This window comes from Nymphaea colorata, chromosome 3 (assembly GCF_008831285.2).
Source record: "Nymphaea colorata isolate Beijing-Zhang1983 chromosome 3, ASM883128v2, whole genome shotgun sequence".
Lineage (NCBI taxonomy): Eukaryota > Viridiplantae > Streptophyta > Magnoliopsida > Nymphaeales > Nymphaeaceae > Nymphaea > Nymphaea colorata.
In genome coordinates, this window is record NC_045140.1 from 23136044 (window position 1) to 23156894 (window position 20851).

At 42.2% G+C, this 20851-nt stretch overlaps 3 protein-coding genes across 3 annotated transcripts; all 3 read right to left on the bottom strand.

Annotated features, from left to right (window-relative positions):
* Positions 1 to 8112: 8112 nt before the first annotated feature.
* LOC116250097 (probable 3-hydroxyisobutyrate dehydrogenase-like 1, mitochondrial) lies at positions 8113 to 9405 on the bottom strand. Its single transcript, XM_031623487.2, has one exon. The coding sequence runs from the start codon at positions 9258 to 9260 to the stop codon at positions 8211 to 8213; it is 1050 nt and encodes a 349-aa protein (XP_031479347.1). The 5' UTR covers positions 9261 to 9405; the 3' UTR covers positions 8113 to 8210.
* A 186-nt stretch (positions 9406 to 9591) lies between these two features.
* LOC116250095 (pentatricopeptide repeat-containing protein At4g39952, mitochondrial-like) lies at positions 9592 to 12661 on the bottom strand. Its single transcript, XM_031623486.2, has one exon. The coding sequence runs from the start codon at positions 12470 to 12472 to the stop codon at positions 10016 to 10018; it is 2457 nt and encodes an 818-aa protein (XP_031479346.1). The 5' UTR covers positions 12473 to 12661; the 3' UTR covers positions 9592 to 10015.
* Positions 12662 to 14467: 1806 nt separating this feature from the next.
* LOC116250406 (uncharacterized) lies at positions 14468 to 15080 on the bottom strand. The gene is made up of 2 exons (XM_031624031.2): positions 15005 to 15080; positions 14468 to 14948 (listed from the first exon to the last, which is right to left on the bottom strand). The coding sequence occupies exons 1-2, from the start codon at positions 15078 to 15080 to the stop codon at positions 14635 to 14637; spliced, it is 390 nt and encodes a 129-aa protein (XP_031479891.1). The 3' UTR covers positions 14468 to 14634.
* Between the last annotated feature and the right edge of the window lie 5771 nt (positions 15081 to 20851).

The window sequence follows — 20851 nt, forward strand, 5'->3', positions numbered from 1 at the left end:
GTATCGAGAAAAGCCAATTTGTTGGGCCATCCACCCTTCCAAGAAACATATATTCCAAAAGCCCTGCTATAAAGTCCAAAGTGGGAACCGCCTTCTGTGCTTTGCCTCTCTCTCTCTCTCTCTCTCGTCATTTGCATCCTGGCAGTATAATGTGTCACCCCGGTCCTCTGCTGCTTCCCTCGAAAAGGAGAAGCGAAAGCGGGAGGTCTGCGGTGGTTCTTGGAGGGAGAGAGGAGGCAGAGGCTCGTGGTCGTGGGGCTGGTGATTCGTATGAGTGTATATGTTCTCCCACTAATCATCCTGGTTCCTTCCGCTGCAGAAGGCACCGTTCTCTTTACCGATGGGCTCCAAACCCGACGCCGCCTAAGCTAGCCAAGAGGATAATATGCAGGGAAGCGCCGTGAGAGACTCGGCTCGGCTCGAAGAGGGCACCCGCTTGCTGATCTTAGCGAAAGTAGTGAACACGCTACAACTTTTGCTCATGCTGGGGCTTCCTGTATATGTAAATAGACACGTTTTACTCTTCTTCTTCTTCTTTGCACGCAAGTTCTTTACACATTTGAACGATGATGCTTGCTAAAAGAGTGCACACTCAGAGCAATCCATACAGATGGAAATATAAGCTTTCGAACTTGAAAGAGAGGAGAGTATAAATTTCACAGTTTCCAAAAATAATATAATTTTAACTTAATTTGGCAATCGTCAACAAGAGTTTCTTCAGGTAATGACCCAAACCAGGGTTATGGTAAAAAATGTTTCACACGAAAAAGGAGTTGAGTTGGATGCTAGGCAGACTATCCGGCTAATGACAACGTATAATCTAAAGGGGCAAGCTTTATTCAGGCCCTTACTATGCCTCTGCCTCACCTAGCCTGCAGAATGAGTGAAGTAACGAGCTGGCTCAGTTCCCAAGCAGGGACGAAGCTACATGTGTGGGCAGTTGCCTACACGGGCCAAATTTCTGGCACTTCGCAGATAGAGAGCAAGTGGTGAAGTGGTCAAAGGCTGTAAAGAGTTTCGGTGCAGGTTTCGACATCAACTCTTTCAGTTTGATCTGCACCCAGAGGTTCAACCATTTGCCTTGAAACTCGAGAATGTCAAATGAACACTACCATATGTCTTGAAACCCAAGTTTTTAATTAGTTTGTTTATTAAATGAACATTGTCTTCAAACTCGACTTATTTATCAAATAAGTTGGTCTACATTCAAAAGTTCAAGCTCGCCTTCTTGAAAACTCGAGCATAAACTTAAGTAGGGTCGATAAAATATACACATGATGTAACCGACTTATGTTAAGGAAAGGTGGTCAATGTCAAACAAATTATACCAAGAGTGCAACTCAATAAGCTCCTAAAGAGGAGGCGCCCATTTGTGTATCAAAGTGTAGATCAAAGAATCCTCCCCGCAACTTGTTTGAAAGCGAAAGAATTAGATGGAGGCTGGGTGTAATATTTAACAACTGGGTCTCTCGATTATCAATAATAATAATAATAATATTTTTTTTTTTATTTTGGTCTGCCTAGAAGACTTTAATTAAGTTGTTACATCACGGTGTGGTCAGCTGAAAATATCTCTTCCAACTTGTTCTTCACCTCTTCCTCTAAATAATGCGTAGTCAACAGTACTTTTTCAAAAGGATCAATAGTTTATTTGGAAGTGTAAATAAGATGTTATGACTTCAAATTGCGAAACTTAAATTGTTGATTGTTTTGACTCCTGAAAATTCTTAAAATCGATTACTTAGTGATCTAACAAATCTACTGGCCGCCAGTCTAAGGTTTTATCTGAAAAAATGTTGAGCCTATGCCCCTTTACGGATCTGATCCAGACACATTTTGATTCGACCTGTTCAAAGAGCATATCCAAAAATTATAGAAATTAACCTTGAATTTTAAAATCGATTTATGTTTATACGATATACGATCATTAAATTGCATTGGCGAGCTTAAGTTCAAACTAACTGACTTTTCGAGTTTTAACTTCACCTTGTTGTTAAATTAATCTAACAAATGATAAGGCAAGCTCAAACAAGCAGTATTGGTAAAAAAAAAAAATAAATAAATAAAATTCAACATATTTTTCAAAAAAAAAAAGTTCAAAGCTGCCAACTGTCGAGTATTTCCAGATAGCTAAATATTTAAAAGCCGTAGTTAAATGCAACATAAACTGTCATAAAATAACACCAGGGGCTCTTTAATTTAGTATTGAAACTTAAGTAAACTTGGATCTAGTTATACGGAATAACCCCATGAAATCCACTTCAGTGCTTCTTGATCAATTGAAAATTTATTAATTATATATTTAATACCTCATAATTTTTTTTTTGGTTTTACCCCTGAAAAACATCAGTATAATATACTGTCTGTTTAGTGATGACTTTTAAATATTTTATCATATGACAACACTCAACAGTCAGCTTTATCAATTTTACTATCCAAAAGATTTAATTTCTAACAAAAAAACAAAAAAGGATGCAGGGGATTTTTTATTATAGCAGATTTTTGTAAAGAAAGACATTTCTTGGAATTGGCAAAAAAAAAAAAACTTGAAATAATGTCCAAAGGAGATAATGAGGATGGTGGGCAACAAGAAAGACGGCTTGGCTACTACCATATCAACGTAGAATTACAATAAATATCATACACGAGTATGATCACAATGATTGGAGTTGAAAGAATTTTGGGGCTTAAAAATAGGAACAAATAAATATCTCTAACACAACAACGGTTTGGACAGATAATTAGTAACTGAACAGATAAGACAAAGCTAGCCTCTTAATTTTTTTTTCGTTTCTTTTTTCCTGAAAAGGGCAAGTTGGGAGAAACCATGGACGAGAACCAAGAGCCAACCCACAGATTCATATGAGGGATCCCAATCAGATAAACCTTATAAAAAGGGAAAAACAAAAACCGGTTCCTCAAAACTCTCTCCTCCTCCTCCCGCTCTCTCTCTCCAAGAAAAGAACAATAATCATAATAATAGTTAATGACGACGAAGTCGGAAGCCATTTTCCTCAGAAACAACAAATCGATGGCTCCCTCTCTTTCTCTCTCTAATAGATAACTGATGGAGACGAAGCAACACAACACGTTGTTTCTGAATGGTAATGAAAAATACCCAGTCTCAGAAGATCTCTCTCTCTCTCACTCTGATGAACATGCGGGATGCGTTCTCAGATATTACTTCCGCTCATAGTAAACCAGAAGATGCTGCGGTGCGCTGCTGCCATTTATCCAATTTATTGTAAATCTGGTAGCGCGATGGCAGTAATACAAAAAAATGGTTTAAACCCGTTAGTCTTGAGTTTTTTTTTTTCCTAATATGGTCGCTGTTAATATCCAGAAACAGGAGATGATCAGATCCTGTCATGACACCAAACATTCATGGCTGAAAATTAAAGCAAAAAATATATAGCTTCATATATGCAAAGGACCAACGAGAACATATGTGATAAAAGTTGAGATAGAGAGGAGAGCTGGACTAAGACAACGGATCAACGGAGTTAAAGAGAAAGAAAGAAAAATAAAACTTCTATACACAATACAGCAATCAAATTTCTGCAAAGAACAAAACAAGATCGGAGTGTCTACCTATATTATCTGTGCTTCATAATCTCCCAAAACCAAGAAGACAAAAAAAGCCAGGAAACAGAAGACAGACAAACCCTCTCTCTCTCTCTTTCTCATGGTTTCACACGGACTCAACAGACTTGGGGGATAATACAGATTTGTTGGCGGGCATGGAGTTGGAACGCTTCATCCAAGTGGGAGAGGGGGGAGCCCTGTGGTACCTGCACCTAAACGATCCCTGGTGCGTCGTCGGCGAGCAAAGGCACATCCCGCTCCCTGCCCCACCACCGCCTTCCTTTGGGGACACAGAACCAGACGAAGAAGATCCTCCTCCTACCTTCATCGTCTTTGGTCCAACGGAAGAGCCTGAAGAAGAGGATGATGAAGAAGAGGGAGAAGCCATCCTCTGCTCTAGGCCTCAACCTTTCCCTGTCCTGAAATAATAATAATAAGAGAGGCAGGGCCTTCCATATATAACGAACCAAGGTCCTTGATAAGATCCACATAGACTAAATCGTGGATTCCGATCTGATAATCGAAAAAAGGAACAAGGAAAATAACAAATTCACTTCCAAGCAAAGGCTCTTTTACGCCTTGGTACCATTTTCTCTCCCACAGGGTCAGAAAGGCAAAGTAAAAAATAGAGTGGGGCTGGAGAATGCATGTGGTTTCGGCAAAAGAAAGGTCAAATTCTTCACTCAATTATGCACCACGTCGCCATCTTTGGTTTCTTTTATCTTCTTTTCTATCTTGAGATTCATGATTGGAGCGAGGTAGAGTCATGGCGACGACTGCTCCAGGAATTTGCAAAAAATCCGCTATAGATAGATCGCGTTTGTGGGGTGTTTGATTGTCCTTTAGGATAAGGACTACCAAAAAAAAAAAAAAAAACTCTGCGGATTCTAGTTGATAATTATCTTCTTGTGCTAATGTGCTCTTCCAATGACTTTTTTTTATCAGTCACACAAAATAAATATACGTATAGATTTATTTGTTAAGGAAATTTTGTGCTCCCACGGCTGGTTTGGTGAAACCATGGAGCGTATGGCCAGAAAATTTAAACTTTAATATGTTGGTGAAGTTGGCTCCAATTTGGCACGTCCCAGTTATGGACCATAGTTAAGGGAGAAACCGGTGGTCGTTATTGAAGTAGTTGCCTGAATGAATGGCTCCTCTACCTCTACCGTTACTATATTCCAATACTTTTTTCTCCATCTTGGAACAAGTTGATCCATCAACATATTTTGGAATTTCTTCATACGACAAAGCCCAAGAAAAGGAAAGTTTCATTTTGTGGATTGTGGTTTGTCTAAAAATGCGGAAAGCTAGTTTCATCCTTCTCAATTTTGGGCTAGACCAATTTCGCATACCAAAGAATAACGAAAAAAAAAAAAATGCGAGCCTAAATAAAATTCTGTGGACTTGGAATATAATGTGTCCCTTGATGAACGTGAATCACGGATTCAAGCACGTAATCTGAATCTTGTCCAGCACGACCCGCTTGAATGAATGACAATATATTTCACACGGTAACAAGGACCGACTCGGAAGCGCCGAAGCCAGACGGTGTCCTCGTCGGAGGGTTTCATTTTGAATAAGTTTTTAGTAGAGGTGGGCCTGCCCGCCGGCGGGGGCCCGTTACCCTGCCCTTAACTGGGCCCGGGTTCGATGGGTCGGCTCGGTAGGCCTGACCTGGGTCCAGTAATATTAAAAAATATTTTCTATTATTTTATAATTTAAAATACAATTTATATTCAAAAAAACTATTTTATAATTTATTTAATGTGGCTCGAGATGCTCACTCCTAGTTTTTAGTGTCGGGTCAACCTGGCTCAATAAGAGACAGTTTGATTTTCGAAACTCAAGTTCAGGCTTTGTTTGATTAAAATATTTTTTTATATAAAATAGAATTTTAATATAAATCATTTATTAAATAAAAAATAAATATAAAAAATTAATCAGGCTGGCCGGAGGCCCGGGGCCGATTTCCTCAAGCCCTGGCGCAGGCCGAATCCGGCTGGGCATTGGATACCCGTCGGGTATCCAGGTTCCTTGGATGCCTAGACTTAATTTTTGTTTTTTAGTGAAGGGAAAAGGTATTTGAGGAGATGACTTCCAAAAGTGCTATTCCCATTAAAAATTGTTTAATATAAGTAAGCTTTAAGCTAATTTAAGCGATTTAAAAATCGTTTAATTAAGAGTCCAGCTCGCCTCGAGTTTTCATGAGTTGTTCGTGCACTCCTAATCTTATAGTATTGAAAATTTTGGCTATCGAGGATCTGGAAACTGAGTCTTGATTTTCCTCATACAGATAATCGATCTTAGGGAGTTAAGCCAAAAGGAAATTAGATTCGCCCTCATTTATTAGAGACACTCCAAACATACCTTGTTCAGTGAGGGAATAGGAGGAAGGGTGAACACTTTATTTTTAATTAGATGGTAAGATGAAATACTGCTCCTACTCATCTGAAAAATTATAATTCTAACTTAATCAACTAAGAGTAAATTGACAGAATGGCAAACGTGTCTAAACCAGGTTAGTAAATATGGTTTACAAAAATCCAAAGCTTCCCTTCTCTTCCAAAATTTCAGAGGACATGGGTCCAAAAAACAACATATTCTGGTATTGGGTCCCAAATGAACTGCACTGCCATGGTTTGCTATTAAGGTCTTTGGTTTCGTGGAGAAAGTCAGAGAAAATGTCCGAAGTTCAGTTGAATATACAAGTGACAGTTGCCACGAGACATGACAAACCATTATCCTAAAACTAGAGTTGGGTCTTCCAGGATTACAAATAAATAAGATACGCCATGGCACCGATTATCAGGAAGGGCCCGGACGAAGAATGACAAGCAGCCCGTCATAATTACTGCTGTTGATACCTCAAACCCCTTCAGCAGGCACCAACAATCCACAGTCATTTGGAAGCTTTGAATTTTGAGAAATGAAGCAGTCCATGGCGGCTCTTCTTTCTCCATTCCTAGCCACAGTCATGCGTAGACGTCATCCTAGCCCAGGATTGGAAAGATCAACAGAAAGACATACATCTCTGGCTTAGACATAATTTGTTTGCTGGTTCTTGGCCAACGCGTAACACTCATGATTTTACCAGGATTGGAAAGATCAACACAAAGACATACATCTCTGGCTTAGACATAATTTGTCTGCTGGTTTTTGGCCAACGCATAACACTCATGATTTTACCATATTTTTGATAAGCCTAAAGATTGGACCAAAGTCATAGGTGTGTCTGTTAACAAGTCTGAAAATGACTCTTTGCTGCAGGATATTTCTTGTGAAGCAGGAGACTCCTCATACCCGGAGTGGTGCACCCTAACAATATCCTGCTCCGTCTCCCTGCGATAGTGGGCACCTTAGGAAACTGCTCTAACAACAATGAATGGTGTGGGATGCTTAAAATAGGTTTAGAGGGCAGAACAGGTATTATGAAGCTTTCCTAACATTGATAATGTGGCTGCTAAGATGGTTATCCCATTGGACGATATTCCGGCTAGCATTCTTGACAGACTGGTTCCCTTAATGCATAACTCAGTTTGTTCTGATCTTGATCTGGTATGAATTGTTGGGTGCCGTGTATTTTTGGAAGTGTGCGTTGTGGTAAGTCCCACTTCTTCTCTGGCCCTTGGTTCTGGTTCTGCTCAACTGCGACTATGCCCTCCAAAAAAATAGGTGGAAGGTTTTTACTTTGTTGGACTGCAATTCATACTTTGCTCATGGAAAGAACGTGGAGAAATTCCTACTACAAGGGGTTCTAATGTGATTTGGCTTTTTCCGATGCTCAGAGCTGTTCTATACTACTTTTCGTTTTTCAGTCCAGGTTGTTTCTACCTGGTCTAGTTTTTTGACTGGAATGAATAGCCTTGAGCAGTGTTCTTTTGTCTCAACAGTGCTAATCTCCTATCCTAGTCTGTAAGTAGTTTTTTTTCCTTCTTTGTACAGCTCATTCCTTATTTGAATAAATGTTAGGGAACCCATTCTCCCGCAGACTTGCATCCGATTATCTCAAACCCCTCCTTTGATGGCTGGTAAGAATGACGGCAAGAAGCAGAAACTTAAGTCTATCAAGCTCATTACAGGTGCATTTGAAAGCGATGGTAATTCAAAATCTTGCAAAAGAGACGCAAGAGCCTAGGCAGCTTATCATCCATGCGAAGCAGAGAGACACAAAACTGTTCCTCTTCAACTCCGCCACGAAATGCAGTTCAGGCGTTACATCTTCACAATAGAAACTGCAACATAGTCATCTAAATCGATTTCAGTGGTATCTATTCGCTCACTTTCATATAGCATATTCTTTTCACAAAATAAATTTAGAATGAAGAAAGAAACAGGCCTGCAAGAATGACCACTGCACCACAGAGAGTACCAATATGAACCAATTCGAAAACTGACCAGTATAACGTTTACTGGTGCATCATAATCACTATTCCAGAATCAGAATAATCCTACCTTTCCCATGTATGGATCAACACAAACCAATTAGTCACGCGCAACATACCAAATAGATGTCACGAGCAAGAAGAAAGGCAAGTCCGGTTCGCTTCTTATTCATAAAATCATACTACATGATCACAACCAAACTCATCAATGCCAAGGAGCATACCGAAAACAGAAGAGAACTATTTCGCATCTTCTCCTAATTTCATGTTGTTGAGCCTCTCAAGCACCAAAATCAGAGACTGGGTACCCAAATCCCCTTCTCCATGGGCCTTTAACGACAAGTAGAGCTGGTGAGCGAGAGCCAGGCCAGGCAGAGAAAGTCCCATCCTCTCACATTCTCTCAGACAGATTCCCAAGTCCTTCACGAAATGGTTCACGAAGAACCCCGCCTCGAAATCCCTCTTCAGGATCCTCTTCGCATAGAGATCCAGGCTCTTCGAGCCCGCTGCCCCGCCAGCAATCGCATCAAGGTAGAGGGCAACGTCTAACCCAGCCTTGTGGGCGTACAGCATCCCCTCCACCAGCCCCACCATCGTCGTTGCAATGGTAATCTGATTCCCCAATTTGGCGAACTGCCCCAATCCCGGCCCACCCATGTAGTTCACCTTCCCCATGCAGCTCCAGAGCGGCGTCATTCGTCGCACCACCGCCTCATCCCCGCCGGCGAATATGGCCAGCGTCCCCGATCTCGCTCCCCGGTCGCCGCCGGACACCGGAGCGTCAACCGAAGAGCAGCCGATGGCGGAGGCTGCGGAGGCCACTTCACGGGCCAGGGATGGGTCGCTGGTGGTCATGTCGACGACAACGCCCCCGGGGCGGAGGGAGCGGAGGACGCCAGAGGCGCCAAGAATGACCTCGCGGACGTCGGCGGGATAGCCGACGATGGTGAAGACGACGTCGGAGCGGGCGGCGACGGCTAGCGGGGAGTCGGCAAGGGAGGCCCCGGCGTCGACGAGGGACTGGGCCTTTGAGGGGGTGCGGTTGAAGACGGTGACGGAGAAGCCAGCGGACAAAAGGTGGCCGCACATGGAGCGGCCCATGACACCCGTGCCTATCCAACCGATCTTGGTGGTCGACGGGTTGATTGGGGTCGGCTCGGCCATGGTGGCAGAGGAGGAGGTGGAGGAGGAGCAGAGGCGAGCAACAGCGGGCAGAAGAAGGGCTGACGAGAAGAAGGACTTCCTGCAATGGTTGAGTAGCAAACAGGTGGAGAGCCCGCTAGGGCGCATCAGCGGGACAAGGCAGGTGATGAGGACGAGGATGAGCCTTGAGCGCTGAACCTCAGGTGTTTATGGTCCACAAATGGATGCTTTGTCCGGATCGACTTTGTCCAGGCCAAGTCCGTCTTCGTCCAACACCCTCTCCAACTCGGTGGCTGACAACGTCATACGAAAATTCCAGGGCCTTTGTCACGTTACAACGTCTATGGAAAAACGGTGTGAAACAACATTAAAGTTGAGAATCTGACTGATACTGGCATTCAGATTGCTGCCTGCAATCCTGCATCAGATCTGGATCTGAGCCCCAAACGAAATCAGGAATCTGGTAAGAATCAGAATCCCGGCGCATGCAAGTTAAACACTAAACAAGTTGTGTTGAGTTCCAATTTTGGAACTAGTCAGGTCAGAACACAACTACGTCAAACTTGGTACATCACAGATTCTACATGAAGCCGGCCGGATGTCTGGAACAGCATTTCTTTGCTAATCGTAACTCTCAATTAGAAATTTCAAAGAAACTTGAAGCGAACAGACCTGCGGACCTGTGATCTACCTTAACATTTACAACTTCAGAGCTAAAGATAATGCATGTGCTATCCTGTAGAACCACTTGAACTCCTCATGCCTCGTCAGCCGTTTGAAGTGGAGCCTAAACAGGCATATTGGACTTCCAGGCACCCTCCCTTGAATTGGTAACACAGCCCGGCACCATCTTCCCGAAAGTACATGCATAGATGAAATTGCGGGAAACATGATAGAATGAGCTATGATGCAGATAAGCTTCCTCTAGATAGCATATCTAAGTCTTCCATATGCTCTGATAAAGTTTTAAGGACAGCAGATATTGACACATACTGCAAATGAGACGCATCTCCCACAAAGAAGACAGTGGTTTCACCAAAAACCTCCACTGAGCTCCATCCGGGTCTCTTTCTCAGTCTTCTGTTCTTCATCATCTCCCTAACTTGCAGTTCTTCTTCAATTCTTCCAGCGGAACCATACAAGTTTGACATCAAAACGTAATAGCCATCATTCTCGGGGTCTAACTTTAGAATTTCCTCCGCCACTCGCTCTGCTAAATCAATGTTGTTGTGAAGTTTACATGCACCCAGTAAAGATCCCCATACAGCACCATCAGGAGCACACTTCATGGACTGGATAAGATCAAAAGCTTCACAAAGGTTCCCAGCACGACCAAGTAAGTCGACCATACAAGCATAGTGTTTAACAGTTGGCAAAACAGATAAACTTTCCATCAATCTAAAATAGTACTTCCCTTCCGAGATCATGCCAGCATGACCGCATGCAGATAAAATTGCAAGGAAAGTGACACTGTTTGGCTTAATGCCAAGATCCCACATTTCAGATAATAATAGAAATGCACTTTCAGCATACCCATGCATTCCATACCCAGAAATCATGACATTCCAGGAGATAACATCTTTACAAGGCGTCAGATCAAACAGCTCCCTGGCAGTCTTGAGCTTGCCACACTTTGCATACATATCGATCAGAGCAGTCTGCAGAGGTTCATGAAATTCAAATCCCATTTTCTTTAGTAGACCATGTATCCATTCTCCAAGATCTAGCGCTGCAATCTCCGAACAAGCTGGAAACACGCTCATGAAGGTTATCAAATTTGGCTTCAGATTTTCAAATTGCATCAATGCAAACATATTGATTGCATACATACTGTCTCCAAGGCCAGAGTAAGCAGAAATCATGATATTCCACGAGACTATGTCCTTATCCATCATCTGGAAAAACTGATAAGCAGTGTTTAGATCACCACACTTCGAATACATGTCAACAAGCATGTTCCCCAGCCTAGTTGCTTCAACCATATATCTTTTGATTGCATAGCAATGAATGCACCTGCCTTCACTCAAAGCTTCTATTTGTGAACATGCAGAAAGCAGAACAACTAAACAATCTGAGTCAGGTTTCAGTCCTACATACTGCATTTCTCTAAACAACTCCATCGACTCCAAATGCAAGCCTTTTGAGACATACCCACGAATCATACATTTCCAAGATTCATGATTTTGCTGAGGTGCTTTTCTGAAAATTTGATATGCAGCTTCCAAATTATCAAACTCACAATACATGGACACCAAGGAATTACAAAGCAAAGTTTCACCTTCGACGCCTAGTCTGATAATCAGTCCATGCAAGGCCATGCCCTGGCATATGCTTTGACAACGGACTATCAAACAACTGATGACAATTCCATCTGGCCTGATACCTGAAATCTGCATTTCCTGGAAAAGCTGCATGCATCCGGCCTCATACTCGTTCCTTGAATAACTTCCAACAATTGCAGTCCAAGAAAAGAGATCCTTTTCGGCCAACTCATCAAAGGCATACTTTGCCTCCTCCATAGTTCCACACTTAGAGTACATTGACAAAAGAGAAGACTGAACAGAAGAGAGACAACCAATTCCACTCTTCACCAGAAAACCATGCAAGCACTTCCCACTGGGAACTGCCTCCAAATTCGTGCATGCCAGGAGACCTCCCTCGACGGTTCTGACATTAGGCTTCGCTCCGTCAGATAGCATCAGTCTGAAACAGTCCAAACCCATTATATCATCTCCATTCTCAACATAACCCACAATCAACACGGTCCAAGCAACAACATCTCTAGCAGACATTTCGTCGAACAAATGTCGGGTACAGTACGTTGTTCCGCATTTCGCATACGAGTACATGAAAGAAGAGCAAATTGCAAGATTATTACCCATAACTCCCAATCTGAAGGCAATACCATGCAAAATTTTGGCCTCCTGCAAAGCACATAGCTCTGCACAGGAGGTAACGACCATGGGGAAAGTGAAATGGTCCAAAGAGACACCAGAAAGGCGCATCTCGTAATAGTATTGGAGGGCTTTCTCAAACAGGCCACTAGAGAAATAGGCCTTAATGATGGAGTTCCATAAGAAGGTATCTCGTTCAGGTATTCCGTCGAACAGTTTGGTAGCAACATCTGTGCCATTGAAGTCGGAGTAGACAGCGATGAGCTTGGCCGTCAAGAAGGCATTGCTCGAATGGCCGGTGGCGACGATTCTGCAGTGAGCCCGAAGGAGAGAAGGAAGGTCGTGGACGGTGTTCAAGAGGGCGAAGAGGCCTGTGGATGGAGGGGTCGTTGGTGTGGTGCAGCGACGCAATTGTTGCAGAGAGGAGAATATCCGTTGGTAAGTGCTGGTTCGCGGAGAGTGCATGTGGCTCTCATGCTCGGAAAATTGGTTTGCCAAACACGCACAACCTTATGGACGAGTGACCACCCTTTCCCACGTTCGGTTAAGTGGGAAAATATGATAGGAAAACTCGCGCACACCAAGTGCCAAACCTATGCGATTCCAAACGCCACTAGGAAAACGTAACCTTTCACCTTTCAGAAAGGCATGAAAATTGCAATTCTCCAAAAGAATATTATTAAAGCGATTCAATCCCTGTAGATCTTCACTAGTTGTGAGGCAAAACGAAGAAGAAATCTCATGCTCACATTATCCCAAAAAAAGAAAACTTTTCGAGTAAAAACTATATACATGAAGGCTGAATATTCAATAGCAATAGCCGTGGATCAATTATTAGCTGCCTGAACGACTCCGGAGACCCCAAAATTTTATGGAAAAAATCTCATATTTTTGGTGTCTGGATGCCCAAGTAGTACCTTTCTCATGTATATTTGTCTTTTCGATTGAGATTTCATCAGGTGCATGTCCAAGACAAAAGGGTCCCGGATGCATCAATGACTTGATAGGCTGAATCACCCCGGCAATTCTTTACTTGATCATTTGCATGCTCTTGTGTTGCTTCAAGAAGTTGAGTCGTCAAGCTACTGAGCATTTTTGAATGAGAACTTGGTTGCAGGACTACAAGATTATCTTCTCAAAAGAAAAAAAAAAAACTGTTTATCCATCTTGTTTGGAGTCTTTTCACTTTTTTTTTTTTTTGTCTATACAAAAAAAATTCTTTTTCCTATCCAAATGAAAGCATTTTTGTCCTTAACCGTAATAGCGCATAAAATTTTGGTGCACCAGAACAACGTATATAACCAAGTTAGGACATTTATGTGTACATAGTGGAGCTTGCTAGTTATCAGGCCAAGATTAATATATATGCTCACAGTGGTAAGCAGCCACCGATGTTATCTGGTTGGCGTTACACAAACAAACTTTTCAATATGTAACTTTAGCAAACATTACTAATGCTGTATTTCCTATCGCTAAATCAGGTGGTTCATCTCAAAACCGTTCTCAAAGCAAGTAGCTGAATCCAAATTAGGCTCCAGTGAGTAGTTAATACATCATTCATATTGATATCTAGAAATGTGGACGGAGATCATACCAAAGGGTTATAGCTATGTGATTTGGAAGACAACATAATCTAATGGCGATAATTTTCTTAGTTTGTCTGCTTTAATTAAGGAGACGAGCTTATGAATTGCATTGTCACCGCCCACTAGATGCATGAGATCATATCGTGAATGATCAAACGTCCCACATCTAGACCACACTGCAAAACTTGCACAACACTTCTGCGCTGCCACAGCTACACCGACACTTGATGCAGTATAAGTGCCATCTTATCCCGGATTCTCAACACTTCTGCGCTGGCACAACTACACCGACACTTGATGCAATATAAGTGCCATCTTATCCCGGATTCTCAACACTTCTGCGCTTCCACAACTAAAATTTGATGCCATTCTCTTCCACTTGAATTGTGAAGTGATGTCAGCCACTAACGATAAGCTGGCAAAGTATTTTTTTTTTCTCTCTCTCTCTCTTCTGAGATTTCAGTGGGTCTCTAGCTAGTTGAGGCTTAGGCCTGTAGTTGGCCATGTTCGGCGCACTGAATTGAGGCAGGTTTTGGGACCCAAGCTGCAGGTTGCACATAGTAAGCAGATTTCTGGTATGACTACTGAGAGAACCCGAGGGGAAAGAAAATCTTCCTGCCGGTTTATATGGTGCAATTCTGATCAGGCTTGAAACTCAATCAGTATGAATGCTTGGTGATGTTTCACGTGATCACTAAAACTAAGAGAGTGATATCCCTACAGACTTTGGTAGCTCCTGATCAATTATATTGGTGATCATTATACTGCTCGCTGCTGCCTGAGGAATCCATCAACTAAAATGATTTCTAGAAATCGGATCCTGCAATTATCATAGAGACAGAGAGAGGGAGAGAGATCTAGAGAGAGGAGAGCGAGAGAGAGAGAGTATTTACATAGATGTTAATGTCTGTACTGAATACATATTGGATTAACAGCTTTCTTGGCAAGCCATATAAGAAAGAAGGACCTCTAGCTTTGGCAACCCTTGTAGCTAAGATAGGACCCAGAAAAGAAAAAAAGGAAAGAAAAGAAAGAAGAAACTCAAAATCCGTATCTGATCTCCGAGTACTTGCCCTTGATCCACCTCAAACTGCTCTTCACAGAAGACTTGATCTTACCTTCCACTGCATAAGCCTTATAGGAAGCAACCCTCCTCTTCCTCTTCATCTCGGGGTCGCCGGCCGCCGAGAACTGGTCCTTGTTGTCGGGCCCGTTGAAGCTGTAAGAGTTTGATCTGTTTTCGTAGCCAAAACTCCCCGAGAAGGAAGAGTACTCAGGGAATGACTGCACTTCTCCATCACTGTAATCTGCCAACTTCAAGCCCAAAGCAAACCCCTCGTGTAGAGATGAAGAAACTTGTTATCACAGCATGCTTTTAAATGAAGCATTCATGGCTTTGGAAAATGACTACCACTCACAGACAGCACCACTGAAGACCCACATGCGATGTTGGGGACATCTCCACTGATACTGTAATCTGGGCCCATGTCTAGTGGAAAAAATGTCACAGCCACGTGAATATGGGCCCCCGTTTCATTATAATATTGTGAAACCCACACTGCCTATGGTTTGGCTCGTGATGGGCCTATGACAAGAAGCTGTAGGCGACTTGCTGATCCGCACCTAACTACCCATCTCCAAGTATGGTGTATTTTTACTACAAATCAACGAAGAAATTCGATGTTTCCAGACAACAAGTGACTATCAAACAATAAACACAGTCGAGACACTCTTTATGATCATAAATTGACATTATTTAGCCGTTTATGCTAGTGGTACTTGTGAACATGTCATATCCTGCTAACAAGTCTTCTCCATTAGTCGGGGGAGTTCTTATAATCCATGCAGGTCTTCTTACGATCAATGAGGACTGAAACCGGGTTTATCTAGAGAGCTCACTTGGAACAAGCTGGGGCCGGAGTCCGGAAAGATTGAGTATAATACTTGGCATCTAGACATTAATGCCTACTGTTGGAGTAAATAATTTGCGTCACCAGTGGGTAGGCCACCAAGGTTAGGAGCCGACATATCCCCCCTTTTCATGATGCTCTGAACAGGCTAATGGGCACCATCCATTGCTAGACCCTACTAGTTGAGATGATGGGAATCCCACTTTCAGCAGATGATCATGCGTTTCTGCACAAGATTTCAAGATTAAAAGCGTGAATGCATTAGGTGGGGGCCGTGAAATTGGCTTTTGTCTCTTCACATGACTCGACTGCCAAATTTTCCGCAGTAACCGCGTGGTTGGTGATGCTGAAAATTTGGATTAACGAGTCAGCAGCTTGCTTTCTGTGCAGAGAAGCCCCAACACCATGTGGAAAAAGCATGGAGCCAAAGCGAATGTCGTCGGCCTTTCATCATTGGACATGGAGCTCATTGATCACTGATAGGTTTTTTATTCTGCTTAATGGTGGAAGGAAGGCTGATGCCAAGTGATTGAGCAAGAATTTATCTATCCCGATGTGTGTGTGAGAGGGAGAGAGAGAGAATATTAACACCCTGAATGTCTGCTCTCAACCAGACAATTTACGGCAGTTGGCAAATGAAAGGCATGGCGTGCTCCTCTTGATGGTGGCCGGAAAGAGGCATGACATGCACATGTAACCGGCATCAATCAAGGGGAGAATGAAAGGTGGACAAAGGAAAGCAGCACATATATCAAGGCACATGGGTTTCCATTAACGCTCTCGATCGAGATTAAAACAGGGAGGAGAACTAGCTTCCTGATCGCTAATTTCTCTCAAAACACTGGAAAAATATGAACATATTATGAGATCTTTGCGTTTTCGCCAAGCATAACAAGGAATATAACTCCGTAAAGAACGCATTGGAAAGGAGCCATGGCTGCCTTGATGGGTCATCGTTCGATTTTCATCATCAGAACTACTTTTTTTGGATGACAAAGTTGAGCTTTTTCCCTTCAAAATGGAAATGGCCCATAAAGTTTGCTACTCCAGTCAAAGTTTGGTAGTTTCTTTCTCAGCCTAATTTCTAGAAAAACTTCTTCCCTTCAAATATAAGTGAGGCCTAAAGGATCAAGCCATCTTTAGCCATGATGAATTGATATGTGATTGTGGTAATGATTTAGGAGACATATATCTACACTACCATAAGTATCATCATTAAATTAGTAATATTTGGTAGGGACACATGCCACCCATGGCTTCTCTCTCTCTTTCTCTTCAAAACTAGCAGTAAGGTCGATCGGCTACTTTTGAAGACGACAGAAATTCAGCAATGTCAGGAGCCCTTCTTGTTCATTAACAGGATCTACAGCCACTGCTCTTGTTTTGCTATGAAAAGGAATCTTTAGCAGAAGCACCGCTCATGGGGTTTCCTTTCGGATTGGTGAGCTCCCTGCACCATACCTTCCAAGTATGACAATCTAAAAAGAAATTTGTCCAGAATGGTAGGGCATATGAGGATTGAGTACTGATTTGAAAGCTAAAAGTTAACCAAAAATTTACAAATCCATGCAGTCAGCTTCATAATTCGCTACCAAGATGTGGTAATCAAGTGCATATCTAAGGGAAAATTTTTAAATTAATAAAAAAAAACAAAAAGGAAGACAAGACTTATCACTAGATGTGTTGTAAAGCTGCCTCAGTGTACTCCATGAAAGGACCGATCGAAAAAGAAAAAGGATAGATTTGAAAAAGCAAGACGCTCCGCAAAGTGGAGCGCCCACAGAGACCCTCATGACGCTTAACCGCTTACTTTCCACATTATGCACATTAAAATGAATATTTCAAATAGCAGGTGTCACTTCAGGCATTTAACATATAGCGTCTCCTTACACAGAAAGCAATATACTTTGGTCATTCGCTTTCTAATTAATTAATTCATACGATTCTTGGGCATCCTTTGTCATCCTTTGTCATGAACCATAGTATCTGGACACGCAAGGGCAAGACCAAAAAGGACACCATTAAAAAAAAAAGTTAGATGGTCTACGGAAAATGGCTTTACGGCTCAAGCTTGGTTGGATGACCGGGGGAAGGGCATCTTGTTGTTCAAAGTCCCTTTTTCTAAGTTCTATATCTTAGAGGCCATGTACAAATTTAAAGACTGCCATTCAACATGACTTTGATGCTAACCGCTTGGCTATGGTATTCTACCCCATCTCAACCTTATCCTCCTTTCTCAATCTCTCAAGACTCCTGGTAATGAAAGGACTTAGATTAAAAAAACTTACCTTGGCAGCTTGTTTGGGAGGACGTCAGAAAGAAAGGAAACTATCTTATTGGAAAAAGGCTATTTGGAATGTTGTTCTTCCCCCAAGGGCCCAGTGGTACTCCTACATCACCAGCAAAGAAAAGTTGAGCACTATGGACAACCTCCATGAGGGTTTCATTTGCCGAATAGAGGCACTCTCTGCTTGTCTCATGAAAAGTCTATCAATCACCTGTTCTTTGTTTGTCCGGTCACTAATGGCCTTTGGCAGCTCATCCTCACTAAATTTCCCAAATCATATCGGGCTTTCAGGTCATTCCCACAAGGTATCCAGTTGTGGATAGCCTCATCTTTCAAGAGGGGATGGCTGAGCCGGTGCTGGCAACTAACGATCTGGAAAGTTTGGGCATAGAGAAACTTAATAGTCTTTGAAGACCGCCCTATTTGTCCACAACAGAATATTGACAAAATCTGGAAAGAATGCTGCTTGATTTACCAATCCTTCAATTGGCCACCAGATCAGAGAAGTGATATATCTCTTTAAGTGAAAACAAATTTCCTTTTCGGTTTAAATCTCCTCAAAGTAGATTATGAGATTCTAATCCAAATAGCTACTTTAAAAGTGGATGACTCCGTTAAGGTTGGGGGCGTTGATATCTATCAAAAGGCAGATTCAACACAAGGAAGCACTTCCAAGTTTCATGTTCACGTTCTACTCCCAACCTCTATTCCATGAAACTTGTTGCTTGGAACATGTACTGCCCATGTTGCTGATGGAGGGGCAGAGTTTGCAGGTTCTTTCTAAGAACATGCAGTGGATTAAAGTCATTTGACAGGTGATTCACGATCAAACCCAACTACAACTGGGTTTCCAAAACATACGCAGGCTGAAGTCACGCCTCAAGTTTTGCTGTCGTAACCCATCTAAGGAGTTGGGTATCATTTTGTCTAACTCCTTGCAATCTAATGTTCTCCTTCATTTGGACCCCTCCTCTAGTGGATGAAATTGAACTCGTCACTTAGCCCTTTTCTATAAGTGACACTTTTGTGTTCTTTTTGTGTGCATTTCTTCCACTCTTTTGTATATTTTCTTCATAGTTCTTCAATAAAAAGGTCGGGGGTCTTCCCCCAACAGGATTGCATTGTTGAGTCTAACAAACTTGTTAAAATTAGTGGTAGCTAGTGGCATGACCACATATAAGCTTTAGGGCGTATCCTAAGTAATTATGTGTATTTCCATATCACTGCTGTTCACCCTCACCAAAATTTGTGGCTCCACCAATAATATGTGGCCTTTGAGCTTCGTATATAACAAATCTTTAGATTAAATTTTCAAGGAACGGGTATATATCCTAAAGTTATCTTAATAGAGGCAAATATCAGTTTAATTATGATTTAATGGTGGAATATATAGCTTATGAAATTGTAAATAATGCATGTACAGAAGGTGAAATCCACCAGAGAAAGTGCCTCTGCCCGATATGGAGTCGCTTTGACAATTTGCATTGAAGGAGCGCATGTCCTCTTCTGCTATGAGGTCCTCATTTTTACTCTTGTACAATGGAAAGAACTGTATAATGAGAGACGAGAGGGTCGAATTCTAAAACCAAGATCTCAAATCCTAAGGATATGAAATCAGCCCAAATCTGAGGTAAACAAATACAGCATCGCTTCTGTATAGTGATATGATATTTCTACCAACTGCATATTAACTATAGGAAAGAACTAAAATATGTTTTCGTTTCTGGTATTAAATGAATATATGATCCTCATATATAATCAAGGAATTTAATTACTTCTTTTCTTTTGTGTTTGATCACCATTCAAATTTAATCGCTTTCTCTCCAGATTTTTTTTTCAGTGATTTGGTTAGGTAGAGATGGGAGAGGCAAAACTTTCTAGGAACGCGATTTTGGTTGCATTGTATCCAATTGTCATAGGCAATATCGAATGGAAATTATGATTTATAAGAGTCACTAAGATAAAGAATAAATTGGTAACTCCTCAATAATAACAAAACAGTAAAACGATTAAAAAAAAGATCAAATTGTAGCAACTGAACCAATTGAGTGGAACGCTGTTTAGTTTTCTACCAATAGATTCGACCTGGCGGATTTGAATAAATTTTGATAACAAGGATTTTGCGTTCCGGCGAGGAACCAATACTGTTTGTTTCTTGGGGAGGTTGGAAGTTTCATCTAGGTGATGTCGACTTCCTCCTGTACTAGTGGAGGAATAAAATGCACAAACCTTGGAGTGCTCCATGGCTGCCAGTTCACATTTTCATGGATCTTTGTTCATACCTTCCTTCCCCGTCGTTCGTTACCGTCGTGAAGAACTTCTCCGTCATTGAGTCACAGACTAAGCCTAGATAAGCCGGTGATACTCCGCCGTCCGGCAAGACGAGGGAGAAACAGAGTCAACAGCAGTTTCAAGCTTTTCTAGATGGCAATAGTTTTTGACACATTTAGTCCTGTATCGAAAGTTTGAAGAAATTTTTTATCACATAAAAGTCTGGCTTAAGATATCTCGATCGCCGAGCTTCGTAGCGGAAGCTTGTAACTCGAGCGAGGGCACAAAAGGTTGCGGGACCGCATGCTGGACATGGATCGGTGAGGGAATGGAGCATCGATCGGCTCGCCCTGATCCAAGCCTGGAGTTTGGCGCTGCGCGTCCGGCCGAAGGGCTGGGCGGGCTGTGCTCTAGGGTGGAGGAAACCGCGTGAGGCTGGCTTCACAGAGCAGCGAGCACCTCCCGCTCTCGGCGGTGGAAGGATAACGAGCCGTTGCTTCCCTCCCTCGCTTGCCGAGCCTGACCTTCCATGCAAGGACCGCAACCTTTTTCCTTCTTTTTACCAGGCGAAAAGAAGGGTTTGGAACCAAAGTGAAATATGCCTGTTCAAACTCAAACCAGATCTCAAGAAAATCTCGAAACCGAAATTAAAGGCACGAGGAATTCAGTTATGTATCGGTGATTGTCGCGTTGGAGGTATATAATCCATCTCCACAAACTCGAATCCTCCTCCTCCTCTTCTTCTCTATTCAGCTTGGAGCCATAATTCTTTGTGATCACCATCTTCGGA